The sequence below is a fragment of the Palaemon carinicauda genome, chromosome 11, assembly GCF_036898095.1.
Source record: "Palaemon carinicauda isolate YSFRI2023 chromosome 11, ASM3689809v2, whole genome shotgun sequence".
In the NCBI taxonomy this organism is placed as follows: Eukaryota; Metazoa; Arthropoda; class Malacostraca; order Decapoda; family Palaemonidae; genus Palaemon; species Palaemon carinicauda.
Genome location: NC_090735.1, coordinates 135,069,961 through 135,089,200, shown reverse-complemented (window position 1 = coordinate 135,089,200; position 19,240 = coordinate 135,069,961). Strand labels below are relative to the sequence as shown.

At 32.2% G+C, this 19,240-nt stretch overlaps 1 protein-coding gene across 3 annotated transcripts in view; it reads right to left on the bottom strand.

Moving 5' to 3' along the window:
• Window positions 1-762: 762 nt before the first annotated feature.
• Window positions 763-19,240, bottom strand: part of LOC137650222 (uncharacterized) — a 520,547-nt gene continuing 502,069 nt past the window's right edge. For all 3 annotated transcript variants that reach the window (XM_068383462.1, XM_068383464.1, XM_068383463.1), the window contains exons 7-13: window positions 16,418-16,496; window positions 15,383-15,616; window positions 12,944-13,092; window positions 11,767-11,969; window positions 10,852-11,168; window positions 4,850-5,071; window positions 763-1,976 (exon numbers count right to left, since the gene is read on the bottom strand). In XM_068383462.1, coding sequence (XP_068239563.1) covers window positions 1,846-1,976; window positions 4,850-5,071; window positions 10,852-11,168; window positions 11,767-11,969; window positions 12,944-13,092; window positions 15,383-15,616; window positions 16,418-16,496 — 1,335 coding nt within the window. In that variant the 3' untranslated portion in view covers window positions 763-1,845. The remainder of the gene's footprint in view (window positions 1,977-4,849; window positions 5,072-10,851; window positions 11,169-11,766; window positions 11,970-12,943; window positions 13,093-15,382; window positions 15,617-16,417; window positions 16,497-19,240) is intronic.

The window sequence follows — 19,240 nt, the reverse complement described above, 5'->3', positions numbered from 1 at the left end:
AGCAACTGCCAAAAAAATTGACTCGTCTGTTACAATCCACAGAATAAAACTCTTGTAGCAAAAAGCTGATCATGACACACACTTACACACACACACACAATTATTTCCAAGGGAGTTTACTCCTCAGGGGACCACCACCACCACCTGTCCCCCTCCTCCCCCCCAACTTTGCGTTTGAATACATTAAACAAATATCACAACACGTCATCCACCTACAATGTGGGTGGGATTTTTTTTTCTCCTTGATACAAATATCAAAGTATATATATCTATATTTATATATTTCTATAAGCTAAAGCATTAAGGAAATATTTACTCTTTCTCCAGTATGTATTACAATTCTGAAAAAAAAACGGCTTTGCGGAAGGTTATATGTCGTCAGTGAGGAGTGGAAACAGTTCGGATATTGTGAAGTGGGGGAACTACGAAAATAGGCTTTCGCCAAACCAAGCCAATATATGATATAAACATCAAAGCAAAACGTGAAAGAAAGTGGAACAATTAGCAAAAATATACAGAGAGAGAGAGAGAGAGAGAGAGAGAGAGAGAGAGAGAGAGAGAGAGAGAGAGAGAGAGAGAGAGAGAGAGAGGATGCCTGTTACTATTTTTGGGGGATAAGGACGAAATCAAACCACTACGGAGAGAGAGAGAGAGAGAGAGAGAGAGAGAGAGAGAGAGAGAGAGAGAGAGAGAGAGAGAGAGAGAGATGCCTTGGGATAAGGAAGAAATTTAACCACTACGGTGATATGAGAGAGAGAGAGAGAGAGAGAGAGAGAGAGAGAGAGAGAGAGAGAGAGAGAGAAAGAGAGAGAAAAAGAGAGAGAGAGAGAGAGAGAGAGAGAGAGAGAGAATGTTAAGTTTGACAGGTGTCCGAGGTTAAATGCAATTCTCTGGCCGGAAAACGATGGATGTCCTCAAAAAACGATGCTTGAGCGATTAAAAACACTTGACAACTAGAACATACACACACACACATAAAAAACTTTTATAACGTGCATGGTATTGATAATAAATTTGCCTGTACCTATTCAAAAAGACTTAGGCTTCAGAAAATATATATATGTTATATATCATGTATATTCAATATGATGATAAAAAGAGACTTCAAAATACAGCCACTACATCGACTCTGAGGGTGATTATATGATACAATAGGCATGAACCTCGACGAGGAGACCTGGCAAACTTCTGAAGGGGGGAAAATGAAAAGGTTAATAAATGAAGAATTGACATCACAGAATGGATAGGTGAAAGAAAGTAGATAAGAGAGAGAGAGAGGGGCTTTTGATACAAACTGACACCGAGACTGAACACCTTCCATGGGAAAGTTGACGCGTAACGCCATCTTTTGTCTTTTTTTTTCATCCTAAGAAAACTACTTTTCCATACAGTCTTTGCTTTTTGTTGACGCTTTTTCAAATATAGTAAAAAAAAGAGCGTTTACATTGAAGCACCTTCCTTCCGACTGGTATTTTACGCAGGGAAGCCAATAGGCCATGAACAGAAATACAGTGAAAACGTCTTTTTATAAACTGGAATGTGGAGGAAGAAAGAGAAATGCAAGAAGAGAGAGGGAGAGAAGAGATAATAAGAAAGGAAATGAAGGAAGGATGGTCGGTGCTCACAGACTGATGAAATTTTCCCCTACATCGAATTTGTTTATAAAAACCAAATGATTACTTTTTTTTAAAACTAAGATTCCAAATAATACACAATCACGCACACACACTGTCGTACGTCCGCCCCCCATCCGCCCCCCCCCAAAAAAGCGTGACAATCACGCACACCTATACATATATATACATACACATGCACACTCCTAAACTATCCCCGAACCATTTAAAACTACAAGGGGTGTACGCAGGGCGGTAGCAGTCGGACGACCATCAATGAGGTGGAGAGCAGCAGGAGCGAGGGGATGCCCATGGCACCGCCCCCCATGCTGCTACTCGTGATGGCTGCTTGCATGCATTGCTCTGCGAGGGAGAGAGAGAAAAGGCAAAACTGGTTAGGCTTCTGACATATTTTTTTACATTTATTAATAAGAATAAGTGGGTTTAGCTAATTTTAGTCCATAAAAATATAAAACTGGTTGGGCTTCTGACATATTTTTTTACATTTATTAATGAAAATAAATGGGTTTATCTAATTTTAGTCCATAAAAATACAAAACTGGTTAGGCTTCCGACATATTTTTTTACATTTGTTAATAAAAATAAGTGGGTTAAGCTAATTTTTGTCCATAGAAATAAAAAACTGGTTAGGTTTAGCTAATTTTAGTCCATAAAAATACAAAACTGGTTAGGCTTCTGATATATTTTTTTACATTTATTAATAAAAATAAGTGGGTTTAGCTAATTTTAGTCCATAGAAATAAAAAACTGGTTAGGTTTAGCTAATCTTGGTCCATAGAAATACAAAACTGGTTAGGTTTCTAACATATTTTTTTACATTTGTTAATAAAAAATAAGTGGGTTTAGCTAATTTTAGTCCATAAAAATAAAAAAAATTCTGACATTTTTTTTTACATTTATTAATAAAAATAAGTGGGTTTAGCTAATTTTTGTCCATAAAAATACAAAACTGGTTAGGCTTCCGACATATTTTTTTTTACATTTATTAATAAAAATAAGTGGGTTTAGCTAATTTTAGTCCATAAAAATACAAAACTTTCTGACATATTTTTTTTACATTTATTAATAAAAGTAAGTGGGTTTAGTTAATTCTAGTCCATAAAAATACAAAACTGGTTAGGCTTCTGACATATTTTTTTTACATTTATTAATAAAAATAAGTGGGTTTAGCTAATTTTAGTCCATAAAAATGCAAAACTGGTTAGGTTTCTAACATATTTTTTTACATTTATTAATAAAAATAAGTGGGTTTAGCTAATTTTAGTCCATAAAAATACAAAACTGGTTAGGTTTCTAACATATTTTTTTACATTTATTAATAAAAATAAGTGGGTTTAGCTAATTTTAGTCCATAGAAATACAATACTGGTTAGGTTTAGCTAATTTTAGTCCATAAAAATACAAAACTGGTTAGGCTTCAAACATATTTTTTTACATTTATTAATAAAACGAAGTGGGTTTAGCTCATTTTAGTCTATAAAAATACAAAACTGGTTAGGCTTCAAACATATTTTTTTACAGTTATTAATAAAAAATAAGTGGGTTTAGCTAATTTTTGTCCATAAAAATACAAAACTACAGTCCATTTCTTTTAGCGATGCAGATTTGCACCGACTCGCAGCGGTGCCCTTTTAGCTCGGAAAAGTTTCCTGATCGTTGATTGGTTGGACAAGATAATTCTAACCAATCAGCGACCAGGAAACTTTTCCGAGCTAAAAGGGCACCGCTGCGAGTCGGTGCAAATATGACTCGCTAAAAGAAATGGACTATAGTTAGGCTTCTGACATATTCTTTATATTTATTAATAAAACTAAGTGGGTTTAGCTAATTCTAGTCCATAAAAATACAAAATTGGTTAGGCTTCTGACATATTTTTTACATTTATTAATAAAAATAAGTGGGTTTACCTCATTTTAGTCCATAAAATACAAAACTGGTTAGGCTTCTGACATATTTTTTTACATTTATTAATAAAAATAAGTGGGTTTAGCTAATTCTAGTCCATAAAAATACAAAACTGGTTAGGCTTCTGACATATTTTTTTTACATTTATTAATAAAAATAAGTGGGTTTAGCTAATTTTAGTCCATAAAAATAAAAAACTTTCTGACATATTTTTTTACATTTATTAATAAAAGTAAGTGGGTTTAGTTAATTCTAGTCCATAAAAATACAAAACTGGTTAGGCTTCTGACATATTTTTTTACATTTATTAATAACAAATAAGTGGGTTTAGCTCATTTTTGTCCATAAAAATACATAACTGGTTAGGCTTCAGACATATTTTTTTACATTTATTTATAAAAATAAGTGGGTTTAACTAATTTTAGTCCATAAAAATACATAACTGGTTAGGCTTCAGACATATTTTTTTTTTCTAATCCGGAAGATTTTGAACAATAAGAGACTTCAGCATGGTGTGACTATGTTAATAGAGTAAAGGACCTCCATTTTTTGAGCACCCTATATTTTAGTTCAAGACCTTTTGGAATTAGATATACAGAAAAGATAATATTAGTGCCATATAGATATTTTAAACCCCTCTTCATACCTGCAAGCAGGATTTTGAACGATAACAGACTTCTACGTGGTATGAGAATACTACCTTGACATTTTGAACACCTGTATTTCAGTTAAAGACATTTTGGCACACCCTGTATTTCAGTTCAATACCTTTTGGCACACCCTGTATTTTAGGTCGAGACCTTTTGACACCCTGTATTTTACTTCAAGACCTTTTGACAAACCCTGCATTTAAGTTCAATACGCTTTGGCACACCCTGTAATTCAGGTCAAGGTCATTTGACACATCCTGTATTTCAGGTCAAGACCTTTTGGCACCCCCTTTACTTCAGTTCAAGACCATTTGCCACTCCCTGTACTTCATTTCAAGACCTTTTGACTCTTGAGAAATACACAGAAACGATATTATCATTGCTATGGAGGCATTTTAAACCGTTCTTCATACCTGCAAGCGTTGCATTAAGGGCATTCTATTCTAGGAAAGCATAATACAGGGTGCCCAAAAAGTCTCACCGCAGGATTCTGAACGTTAACAGACTTCATCAGGGTGTGACAATGCTAAGAGAGTAATAGATAATAGACCTCGACTTTTAGAACACCCTGTATTTTAGTTCAAGACCTTTTGGCATTCGAGAAATACATAGAAACGATATTATTATTGCTATAGAGGCATTTTAAACCGTTTTTCTTACCTGCAAGCGTTGCATTGAGAGCTATGGGGGCGTCCTGCTGCCGTTGGATACAAGTATCGTGCCGTGCCGTGAGAGAAAGGGTGTGGGATGGGTTTCCTGGGGATGGGGCCGTCACGCTGTAGGCGAAGCAAACTCTCCGGGGAGCCCAGGATGCTCTCGACATGGGGGAGGCCACGACGTAGGTCACTCCTTCGGACTTCCAATGGCCGTGGCAGTGATAGGCTTCAAAGAGAAAAATAAAACAAGATATTAAAAAAAAATAGATATGAAATGGTAATGTCTATTTTATATAAAATGTTAAAGTGGTTCAATTAATAGATTTCAGCTTTTAAGTTTTTAAATCAAAAATAAAAAAAATAATTATGAGATGGTAATGTCTATTTTATACATTGAAAATGTTAAAGGTGGTTCAATTAATAGGTTTATAGTGACATAATAAATTTCAACTTTTGACTTTTAAAGAAAACAAATAAAAAAATATTTATGAAATGGTCATTTCAATCTTGTCGATCAAAAATTTTAAAATGGTTCAATTAATAGGGTTATAGTGGCATAATAAATTTCAGCTTTTGAGTTTTTAAATAAAGATAATAAAGAATTATAATGGTCATTTCCATCTTGCCAATTAAAAAAGTTAAAATAGTTCAATTAATAGGTTTATAGGGACTTATAATAAATGTCAGCTTTTGAGTTTTTGAAATATATATATATATATATATATATATATATATATATATATATATATATATATGTATATATATATGTATATATATATATATATATAAATATAAATATATATATATATATATATATATATATATATATATATATATATATACATATACATATACACATATATATATATATATATATATATACATATATATACATATATATATATATATATATATATATATATATATATATATATATTTAGGAAATGGTCATTTCTATTTTCGTTAAAAATTTTAATGTGGTTCAATCAGTAGGTTTATAGGGACTTATAATAAAATTCAGTTTTCGAGTTTTTGAACACCGGCATTCAGAATTAGTTTTTGAATAATCACTTTTCTTATATGGTTTGATATGATGTTTCAAATTTTTTTTTTTACTCTATTTCAATTAGTTTATCGAAAACAAAATTTCTTTTGATAATGTCTTCAAACACAATATAATGATTATTTTGGCAATGTCTTTAAACACAATATAATGTTTCTTTTGAAAATTTCTTTAAAAACAATATAATGTTTTTGACAATGTCTTTAAAAACAATGTAATGTTTCTTTTAACAATGTCAAAAGGCAATGTTTTTAAACACAATATAATGTTTCTTTTAACAATGTCAAAAGGCAATGTTTTTAAACACAATATAATGTTTGTTTTAATAATGTCAAAAGGCAATGTTTTTAAACACAATATAATGTTTCTTTTAACAATGTCAAAAGGCAATGTCTTTCAACACAATATAATGTTTCTTTTGACAATGTCAAAAGACAATGTCTTTAAACACAATATAATGTTTCTTTTAACAATGCCAAAAGGCAATGTCTTTCAACACAATATAATGTTTCTTTTGACAATGTCAAAAGACAATGTCTTTAAACACAATATAATGTTTCTTTCAACAATGTCTTTAAACACAATATAATGTTTCTTTTAACAATGTCAAAAGGCAATGTCTTTAACCACAATATAATGTTTCTTTAAACAATGTCAAAAGGCAATGTCTTTAAACACAATATAATGTGTCTTTTAACAATGTCAAAAGACAATGCCTTTAGACGCAATATAATGTTTCTTTTAACAATGTCAAAAGAAAATGTCTTTAAACACAATATAATGAGGGAGAAAGCTCATTAAGTGAGTCACGTTTTAATTCCTGTTGTATTTTGTATAGAAATGTATACGCAGTGAACTTAATAAACTTATAAGAGTATTAATTTTTTTTCACCACCTCATTACTTCAGATGTGATGACAATTTTCTGGAGAATAAAATTATTCTGAAGAAAAGTCGTGTTATACTTATTGAATCACATAAAACCAATGATAAGGAAAGCAACCACAGGGTACAGACACATACACCACAATCAGAAGTATTAAATTAAATATTGGTAATAAAATCCTCTTAAAAAGATATTAATGAAGATCTGAGCTATTTCACCTAAAGGCAATCGAAATTTCCCACACTGGAAAAACTTCTTTATCAAAAACTCAAATACAAGACAAACATAAATAGAGTTCCTGCCTAAGTCCACTTCACTGTAATAGTTCAGTGGACACTTTTCTCTTTGTAAGGGTAGAAGAGACTCTTTAGCTATGGTAAACAGCTCTTCTAAGAGAAGGACACTCCAAAATCAAACCGTTGTTCTATAATATTGGGTAGTGCCATAGCCTCTGTACCAAGGTCTTCCACTGTCTTTTGGGTTAGAGTTTTCTTGCTTGAGGGTACACTTGGGCACACTATTCGATCTTATTTCTCTTCCTCTTGGTATATTATAGTTTTTATAGTTTATATAGGAGATATTTATTCTAATCTTGTTGCTCTTCTTAAGATATCTTATTTTTCTTTGTTTCCTTTCCTCACTAAGCTATTTCCTCTGTTCGAGCCCCTGGGCTTATAGCATCCCGCTTTTCCAACTAGGGTTGTAGCTTAGCAAGTAATAATCATAATGATAATAAAATTATTTGTAATATGGCTCTGTAATTTCTTGTGTGAAATTTCAATTAGGTTCTGTCGTGATCAAACAACACTCATACGATAACAATTAAGTGATACTAATTAAATTTCCAGAAGCGGGAATAAAAATAAGCTCTCCCTAAACATGAAACATACTGAGCTTCGGGGCACTTTGCCGTCGACTACAAAGACAACGGAGTTAATTGCATCATATTGAGCAAACCCCTTTTCTCCTTAACTGAGTAATCAAAAAAAAAAGAAAAAAAAAGAAAAAAAAAAACGGGACTTGTATTCACAGGGCAATTAGCATAAAGAGTTATTGAAGACATACCACAAATACATTAAAGAAATCGTCTCTCTCTCTCTCTCTCTCTCTCTCTCTCTCTCTCTCTCTCTCTCTCTCTCTCTCTCTCTCTCTCTACGCTTAAACTAGATTGCTCTCCCAAATAACAGATAGTCTCACCGCAGATGGGCTAATAAGTCTTTGAGACATCCAAAATCCTTGTAACTCCTTGTAAAACACCCCCAACCCCCACTCTCTCTCTCTCTCTCTCTCTCTCTCTCTCTCTCTCTCTCTCTCTCTCTCTCTCTCTCTAAATGCTTAAACTAAATCGCTCTACCAAAGAGCAAATGAAGTCTCCGCGGATGGATCAAATAGTCTTTGAGACATCCAAAATCCTTGTAACTCCTTGAAACTCTCTCTCTCTCTCTCTCTCTCTCTCTCTCTCTCTCTCTCTCTCTCTCTCTCTCTCTCTCTCTCAAAATGCTTAAACTAAATCGCTCTACGAAAGGACAAATGGAGTCTCCGCGGATGGGCTAAAAAATCTTTGAGACATCCAAAACCCTTGTAACTTTCTCTCTCTCTCTCTCTCTCTCTCTCTCTCTCTCTCTCTCTCTCTCTCTCTCTCTCTCTCTCTCTCTCTCTCAATGCTTACACTAAATCGCTCTACCAAAGAGCAAATGGAGTCTCCGCAGATGGGCTAAAAAGTTTGAGATATCCAGAATCCTTGTAACTTACTTTCTCTCTCTCTCTCTCTCTCTCTCTCTCTCTCTCTCTCTCTCTCTCTCTCTCTCTCTCTCTCCACAAAGTTCCTGGCACTGACACTGGTTAATCTTGGCCAGGGAAAAAGAAAGCCACTTAAGAACACAGCCAGCAACGAAACCAAGACTCTGTTGCGTCAAGAGAAAAAGCGGAAAAGCCTTTGAGGTTGTGCGTTCTGTCCGTGACAGGAGGCCTTGGGGATAGAGCAAACTAAGAAAGCAACACTAAGAACTTACAGATATTCAAGGGGGGGGGGGGAGGGGGGGAGGGGGGGGGGGAGGGTGAATGTTGTGTAACCATGACGGGAGAAAATCTCAAGTTGGGGAAATTTATTATGTATTTTTATTTACTATAATTCCTTACAAAGGTTTACGTAAATATGATTATTAAATTTCTTTTTTTTTCGCTCGGAAATTTTGCCAAAATAGTTTCTATGAGTCAAAAGGGGGGGGGGGGGGGTTTGAGGGGGGGGGGAGGGTGAATGTTGTGTAACCATGACGGGAGAAAGTCTCAAGTTGGTGAAATTTATTATGTATTTTTATTTACTATAATTCCTTACAAAGGTTTAGGAAAATATGATCATTCAATTTCTTTTTTTTTCGCTCGGAAATTTTGCCAAAATAGTTTCTATAAGTCAAAAGGGGGGAGGGTTGAGGGGGGAGGGGGGGGGGTGAATGTTGTGTAACCATGACGGGAGAAAGTCTCAAGTTGGGGAAATTTATTATGTATTTTTATTTACTATAATTCCTTACAAAGGTTTAGGTAAATATGATTATTCAATTTCCTTTTTTTTTCGGAAATTTTGTCAAAATAGTTTCTATAAGCCAAAGTTTAATACTTGTAATTAAGATTATCTTTACAACAGTCCGAACCTCTTCAATACCGATATAGTTATTCCGGAAAGTTATTATGTACTTTTATTTACTATAATTCCTTACAAAGGTTTAGGTAAATATGATTATTCAATTTCCCCCTTTTTTTTTTCGTTCGGAAATTTTGCTAAAATAGTTTCTATAAGCCAAAGTTTAATACTTATAATTAGTTTATCTTTACGAAATAGTTTTTCTAATAAAGGCTTTTTTTTTCCTTTTTCATGAACGTGCCATATATTGTATTTGTCATGAAAAATCAAAGAATTTTGCTTACACATTACTATTTAGAGTAAAGATATATTTTTTAAGTTATTTTTTTCTGGCCAAATTGACAGATAAATCGTCTTTTTTATCATAATTTACATTCGTCTACCAAAATACCTTAAAATGTCATGTACAGAAAGGTTGGATCATCAACAAATAGATATATCAGAAAGAAATGGAACCTATTATTCAATTTTATCCCTAAAAAAATCGCATTATAGGGCAAAAAATTTCTATCTCAAAGAAGGCTTGGAATTTTTTTTTATCTCACTGAAGGCTTAGAATTATTTTTATATCACTGAAGGCTTAGAATTATTTTGATCTCATTGAAGGCTTAGAAATTGTTTTATTTCACGGAAGGCTTGGAATTATTTTTATCTCACTGAAGGCTTAGAATTTTTTTTTTTATCTTACTGAAGGCTTAGAATTATTTTGATCTCATTGAAGGCTTAGAATTTCTTTTATCTCACTGAAAACTTGAAATTTGTTTTCTTACTGAAGGCTTAGAATTTTTTAATCTTATTGAAGGTTTAGAATATTTCTGTATCTCACTGAGGTCTTAGAGTTTTTTTGATCTCACTGAAGGCTTAGAACTCTTTTTATCTCACTGAAAGCTTAGAATTTCTTTTATCTCACTGAAGACTTAGAATTTTTTTATCTCACTGAAGGCTTTGCACTCTTTTTATCACACTGAAGGCTAAGAATTTTTTTTATCTTACTGAAGGCTTAGAATTTTTTTATCTCACTGAAGACCTAAAATTATTTTTGATCTCTAAGAAGACCTAGAATTATTTTTTATCTCACTGAAGTCTTCGATTTTTTTTTATCTCACAGAAGGCATGGATTTTTTTTTATCTCACTGAAGGCTTAGAATTTTTTTTTATCTCACTGAAGGCTTAGAGTTTTTTTTTTTATCTCACTGAAGGCCTAAAATTATTTTTTATCTCACTGAAGTTTTAGAATTTTTTTGATCTCACTGAAGGCATGGATTTTTTTTCCATCTCACTGAAGACTTAAAATTATTTTCTATCTCACTGAAGGCCTAAAATAGAACAATTAAATCCAAGACATCTAATAAAATTGAAAGTATTATAAAACACTGACATAACTGAATATACTAAAAGCAATCTAATTTCCAATACTCACAGAAAACAGACTCCTGGGGACATCTAGAGCTCAACTCAAGGGTATTCCCACTGTCACATCCAACAGTAACATGGGTGAAGGTGGGAGACTTCTTGCCTTTACATGTGGGATCCGGATCCCGGACTCGGTACCGCCCGTAGGGGCCGCACGGGCCCGGGGGCCCGCCCACCGCCACCAAGGTCGTCATGTTCGCCACTTCCGGAGACCAGAAGTGCGTTTCGCAGGCTTCGTCCGCCGTGATGGCCAGACTGCCAAACTGGATTTGCACTACGTGTTCGTCTCGTCGGTAAATTCGCATGCACTGGTATCCGGTTTTACTTGAAAAAGAAAAAAAAATTACAATAATTATTATATATGGGCAAAATATTATTATTATTGTTATTATTATTATTATACTTAGAAAAAGAAAAAAATACAATAAATATTATATATGGGCAAAATATTATTATAATCATTATTATTATTATGATTATTATTATCATTATTATTATTATTTTACTTAAAAAAATACAATATTATATACGGGCAAAATATTATTATTATTATTATTATTATTATTATTATTATTATTATTATTATTATTATTATTATTATTATTATTAAAAGCCAAGCTACTACCCTGGTCGGAAAAGCAAGATGCTTTAAGCTGAAGGACTCTATTTTTCCATGTTGGAGCCCAAGGGCTTATAGCATCCTGCTTTTCCAACTAAGATTGTATATTAGCTGGTAATAATAATAATAATAATAATAATAATAATAATAATAATAATAATAATAATAACGTGTACATTCACTAAGTACATGTTTAGAAAATCTAACACTGAAACACAATTAATTATATTTAAAGCATAAGTTTTACTTATGATTTCTTCATCTAATTAAAGGTTTAAATCATCTTATCGAAGGATAACTTACCATCCTACGGTGACGTGTGTCACGAAAGTGACGACATCCTCCTCCGAGTGGTTGCTGTTGTGGTGATCTCGGTGATCCCGGTGGTGCCCGTGGTGATTTCCTCCGTGGTGGTGATCGTGAGATTCGTGGTGAACGCTCGGGGCTCCCCTCTGGTGCTTGAGGTCTCGGTGACACAGGAGACGGAGGTCGGTCTGACCGCGGGTCTGTAGGATAGGCGAGGAATAATAATAATAATAATAATAATAATAATAATAATAATAATAATAATAATAATAATAATAATAATAATGATGATAATAATAATGATGACAATAATAATAAATAAATAAAAATAATAATAATGATGACAATAATAATAAATAAATAATAAATAAATAAATAATAATGAACAAATAATAAATAAATAAATAATAATAAATAATAAATGATAATAATAAATAAATAAATAATAATAATAAATTAATAATAATAATTAATAATGAATAATAATAATAAATGATAACAATGATAATAATAATAAATAATAATAAATAAATAATAAGTAATGATAATAAATAAATATTAAGTAAATAAATAATAAATGAATAATAATAAGTAAATAAATAAAAATAAAAATAAATAAATAAATACTAATACTAAAGAGAGAAATCATTTAATTTCATTTGTAATTAAGTTTATTGAAGCATTGTGCAATCAATTCAGAGATGGGATAACTTAACCAGCATTATTTTTTATAAACTTAAGATTATTCGACAGATAAATATTAAATACAAAAGCATAGATACGTTAGTTCAAGATTACCTAATCTGGCGAAAAAGAGTGAAATCATTTAATTCACTTGTAATTAAGTTTATTGAAGCACTATGCTATCAATTAAGGGATGGAAGAACTGGAAAACTTAACTAGCATTTTTATGATAAACTTGAGATTATTCGACAGATGAATATTAAAAACAAAAGCATAGATAACTTATAGTCAATTTCTTTTAGCGATGCAGATTTGCACCCACTCGCAGCGGTGCCCTTTTAGCTCGGAAAAGTTTCCTGATCGCTGATTGGTTGGACGAGATCATTCTAACCAATCAGCGATCAGGAAAATTTTCCGAGCTAAAAGGGCACCGCTGCGAGTCGGTGCAAATCTGCCACGATAAAAGAAATGGACTATAGTTCAAGCTTACCTCTAAATCCTCGGGTGCCTGCGTGCCATTACTTATCCGGAGAGTGGTACCTTTATGGTAGACCAAATAACTCTGCGAGTTGTCCAAAGTGTGCCAATGTTCATGAACTGTCAACCAGGAGGGGAACTTACATCCTCTTGGATGCGTCACTGAAAAAACAATAAATCACTGAAATGTACTTCTAGGTAAAGTGTACAATTGTAAAGTGCACAATATAAAACAGTAATCAAATTTGATTAGGAATATTAAATTGTAAAATATACAATCCAACACAGTAATCAAATTTTATTTAGAAAATGAAATTGTAAAACATGGAATTGCAAAGTGTACAATAAAATACAGTTATCAAATTTGATTTAGAATATGAAATTGTAAAGTGTACAATATAACACAGTAATCAAATTCGATTTAGAATATGAAATTGTAAAGTGTACAATATAAAACAGTAATCAAATTTGATTTGGAATATGAAATTGTAAAGTGTACAATCCAACACAGTAATCAAATTTGATTTAGAAAATGAAATGGTAAAATATGAAATTGCAAAGTGTACAATACAACACAGGAATTAAATTTGATTTAAGATATGAAATTGTAAAGTGTACAATCCAACACAATAATCAAATTTTGTTTAGAATATGAAATTGTAACGTGTACAATACAATACAGTAATCAAATTCGATTTAGAAAATGAAATTGTGATATGAAATTGCAAAGTGTACAATACAACACAGTTATCAAAATTGATATAGAATTTGAAATTGTAAAGTGTACAATACAACAGAGTAATCAAATTTGATTTAGAATATGCAATGGTTTATTTTACTGTACATACAAAAAGACTATTTACCACGCAAAAATATTGCAAACCCGTACATCTGATTTTTTAAATCTAAGTAGTTGAATTTTGAAAGCATTGAAAGCATTTTGAGAATTTTTTTAATACCATTTACAGTATCTGACATATTTCTTTTAATATTCTTATTTCTTCGTGCCTCTTTTACTGTTCTTTATAAAATAAAATGTCAGGTTTTTACATTGCCACTCGATCGTATGATATCAAATAACATTTATACATTTCTGACCATCTTTCTCTCGTCACTCTTGTCTCCCACATATTCCAATTTGAAACCTTATATTTCCACGGTTCTATTTTGAAATAATACCTCTTATGTAAAATTTTCCCCTATTCTCTCTCGAGACTTATAATAAGAAACCGCTTACTCTACATTGAAGTGTTTATAAATTTCCTACCATTACCCACAATTGACATTAACATCATACAAGTCATATCATTGAATCTTATTTCCTTTCCTCACTGGGCTATTTTCCCTGTTGGAGCCCTTGAGCTTATAGCATCGGGCTTTTCCAACTAGGGCTGTAGCTTAGCAAATAATAATAATAATAATAATAATAATAATAATAATAATAATAATAATAATAATAATAATAACAACACAGTGAAAGCTCTTATCTTGCTTATGATTATCATCTTGGGAATTTATCTCATCTTTAGTAAAATTCATAGAAACTTCTATTCCTCATCCGTTATTCAAATGTCAGAACGTCAACTGGACAAGCCCTACTCCCCTCTGTGGTACCCACCCACAGCAGTGGCCTCCCCAGTAAACAGCTTAAACTCACGGTCCTGGGCGGGGATCGATCTGCCGCCATGCGAATGCTAAGCAAACACATTACCACTGTACTAGCCAAGAGGCTTTTTACCTGTTACTGACTTCGTAACACTTAATTACCTCATTGAATTTTATAGAAAACTTCTTTCCCTTACCTCTGGATAACTTCATGGTCGTGCTCTTCTCTTCCTTACCTCTGGATAACTTCATGGTCTTGAATTACCTCATTGAATTTACAGAAACTTCTTATCTTTACCTCTGGATAACTTCATGGTCTTGCTCTTCTCTTCCTTACCTCTGGATAACTTCATGGTCTTGCTCTTCTCTTCCTTACCTCTGGATAACTTCATGGTATTGAATTACCTCATTGAATTTACAGAAACTTCTCATCTTTACCTATGGATAACTTCATGGTCTTGCTCTTCTCTTCCTTACCTCTGGATAACTTCATGGTCATGAACTACCTCATTGAATTTACAGAAACTTCTCATCTTTACCTCTGGATAACTTCATGGTCATGAATTGCCTCATTGAATTTACAGAAACTTCTCCTTACCTCTGGATAACTTCATGGTCATGAATTACCTCATTGAATTTACAGAAACTTCTCATCTTTACCTCTGGATAACTTCATGGTCTTGAATTTCCTCATTGAATTTACAGAAACTTCTCATCCTTACCTCTGGATAACTTCATGGTCTTCAATTACCTCATTGAATTTACAGAAACTTCTCATCCTTACCTCTGGATAACTTCATGGTCTTGAATTACCTCACTGAATTTTAAAGAAACCTCTAATCCTTACCTCTGGATAACTTCATGGTCTTGCTCCCTTCCAGGGCCGAGATGAGTCCCTGGCAAGTGGCGTCGGCAGACTGGGCCAAGTTCCATGTATGGGTGTCTTCCTTGCGGTGAGGTCGTTCGTATATGAAGCACCTGTAGCGGTCTTCGTCGTTATTTGCGTGTTTGTGGCCCACTTTTCCCACCAGGTAGTGGTTGGAGCCCTCCTTCCAGGATCCAAGGCATTCGAGTTCCTCCTCTGGTAAAGGAAACATCAACATTGAACTTAACACAAGAGCAAACAAATACGCAACTTTGTTTTTTGATTCCAGCATTTGTGTGTTGTGTGTGTGTGTGTGTGTCTGTGTGTGTGTGTGTATAGAATTTACGAAAGCTGACACAAGATGAGTATAAAATGTATTCTAGCCACGGAAGAAAAATGAAAAGACTTGATTGGAGTTAGTACTTTCGTCCATTGGAGACATCAACAACAGACTCTGTTAATGTCCTTAATGGACTGAAGAACTGACTCCAATCAAGCTTTTTTAAATTTTCTTCCGTAATTATATATATATATATATATATATATATATATATATATATATATATATATATATATATATATATTTATATATATATATATATATATATCATATATAATTATATATATATATATATATATCATATATAATTAGATATATATATACATATATATTTATATATGTGTGTATGACCATATATATATATATATATATATATATATATATATATATATATATATATATATATATAATATATATATACACACATTATATATACATATACACTAATATATATATATATATATATATATATATATATATATATATATATATATATATATATATATAAATATATATATATATATATATATATATATATATATATATATATATATATATATATATATATATATATATATATACATATGCACATATATATACACATATATCTGAGAGAGAGAGAGAGAGAGAGAGAGAGAGAGAGAGAGAGAGAGAGAGAGAGAGAGACTGACTCTTACCATAACTCTCAGATCCTGGGACATCGGCACATGCTTGATGTCTAAATCGAAGTCTAGTTTCCTCGGCGCACGTATCCACCTGTAAGAAGATAAACATTCCTTATCAGTCTTAAATATCGAATAAAAAATTAATTCAGTCTCAAGCTTGCTTACCTCCCCGGGTACTTATAATAATAATAATAATAATAATAATAATAATAATAATAATAATAATAATAATAATTATTATTATTATTATTAATGATAATAATGATACTAATAATTAATGATAATAAAAATAATAATAATAATAATTATTATCATTGATATTATTATTATTATTATTATTATTATTATTATTATCATCAATTGCTAAGCTACAATCCTAGTTGGAAAAGCAGCATGCTATATACAAGGGCTCCAACAGGGAAAAGTTCTCTGTGAGGAAAGGAAACAAGGAAAAATGAAATATTTTATGACATCATTATTATTATCATTATTATTACTATTATTATTATTATTAATTGCTAAGCTACAATCCTAGTTGGAAAAGCAGAATGCTATATGCCCAGGGGCTCCAACAGGGATAACAGCCCAGTGAGGAAAGGAACAAGGAAAAATAAAATATTTCAAGAACAGTAACACTAAAATAAATATCTCCCATATAAACTATGAAAACTTTAACAGAACAAGAGGAAGAGAAATAAGATGGCACATAGAATAACGATGATTTGAAAATAAACGAGTAATATGTGACACAGGCTATACAATAAGCTCCCACTAAACATCAGAAAGACTGACAAAATTAAGGCTTTCAAGAAGAAACTGAAGACTTTCTTGCTTTCTAAGGGCTTCGATAATGTGGATTTAACGATAAACGAGCAATAATCTGTGTGAAATGCAGAATTCCTTGGAATGTATACGATGAAATTAATTATGAAAGATGTAGAATACGGTTTCCCTGCAGTATATGAACAGAAAAGCAGCCCTTAAAATAAGTCACGTGGTCTCGTTCGTAATTGTTGTGTAGATTTCTACACTTACACGAGAGGCTTCTAAACCATGAATGATATTCTACCATACTAACTGGAATTTTTTTTTCAACAATTTGAGTCATTATACATAAAAAGCAAGTTTTAGAAATACAAAAAGACGGTGGAATCCTTTCGGATTTTTATCAACAGAGTAACAAATCTTTTATATGTAACGAATACCAAATCTAACATTATTGAATATTCTGTGTAATTCAATCGCCTTTATGAAAGTGAATAATTATTAACTAACAAATTAACACAGGTGTTTATTTTAACACGAAAACGAAAAAGTTGTTTTACTCATAAACACAAGTCGTTTTTTCCCAATTGATTTGTATAGGGAAAACTTTTTCCCTAAAACCAGGTGACGAAAATGTACCATTATTTACAATCAAATTAACACTGATGTTTATTTCAACATGAAAACAAAGTTCCTTTACTCATGAATACAAGCTGTTTCCTCCTAATTGATTTGTATAGGGAAAACTTTTCCCTAAAAACAGGAGACGAAAATAAACCCCCCCCCCTTTTTTTTTTACAATCAAATTAACTAAAGTGCTTATTCAACATGAAAACCAAGTTGCTTTACTCGTGAACTCAAGCCGTTTCCTCCTAACTGATTTGCATATGGAAAACTTTTCCTTAAAACCAGGAGACTAAAACGAAACCTTATTTACTATCAAGTTAACATAAGTGTTTATTTCAACATGATAAACTTGCTTTACACATGAAAACAAGCAGTTTCCTCCTAATTGATTTGTATAAGGAAAACTTTTCCCTAAAACCAGGAGACGGAAATTAACCCTTTTTTCTACAATCAAATCAACTAAAGTTTTTATTCAACATGATAAAGATCCTTTACTCATGAAAACAAGCTGTTTCTCCTAATTGATTTACATAGGGAAAACTTTTCCCCTAAAACCACGAGACGAAAGTGAGCCATTATTTACTGTCAAATTAACAAGTGTTTATTCAACATGAAAACAAGAGTTATTTTACTTATGAACATAAGTCTTTTCCTCCTAATTGATTTGTGGCCTAAAAACCAGGAGACGAAAATGAACCGCTTTTTTTTTTTTTTACTATCAAATCAACAAAAGTGTTTATTCAACATAAAAACAGAGTTGCTTTACTCATGAACACAAATCGTTTCCTCATAATTAATTTGCATAAGGAAAACTTTTCCCTAAAACCAAGAGAAGAAAATGAACCCCCTTTTTTTTACTATTAAATTAACAAAAGTATTTATTCAACATGAAAACAAAGTTGCTTTACTCATGAACACAACAAGAGTTACTTTACTCATAAACACAAGCCGTTTCCTCCTAATTGATTTGTGTGAGGAAAACTTTTCCCTAAAACCAGGAGACGAAAATTAACCCTTTTATACAATCATATTAACTAAAGTGTTTATTCAACATGACAAAGTTGCTTTAGTCATGAAAACAAACTGTTTCACCTCATGAACACGAGAGTCGTTTCCTCCTAATTGATTTGCATAAGGAAAACTTTTCTTCCCTAAAATCAAAAGAAAAATGGAAGTACATTCCCCATCCGTCATCTCGTACAGTTTTCATCAAGAAGCAAATCCGATCGACGGCTTCCCCCACCTGTCCTTCGTACCACAAAAGCATCTCTACTTCGAAATGAGATTGGCAGAAAGACTGATTGGGTAGTCGGCGCATGTGGTCGTCTCTCCCTCTCTAGTTTCTCTGTTCAATCATATCAAGGCGACTCGCTCATATCAAATCAGGGGGGTGGCAACTCCAAAGAAACGCCATATTGAATCAGGCGGACGAGTGACGCATGG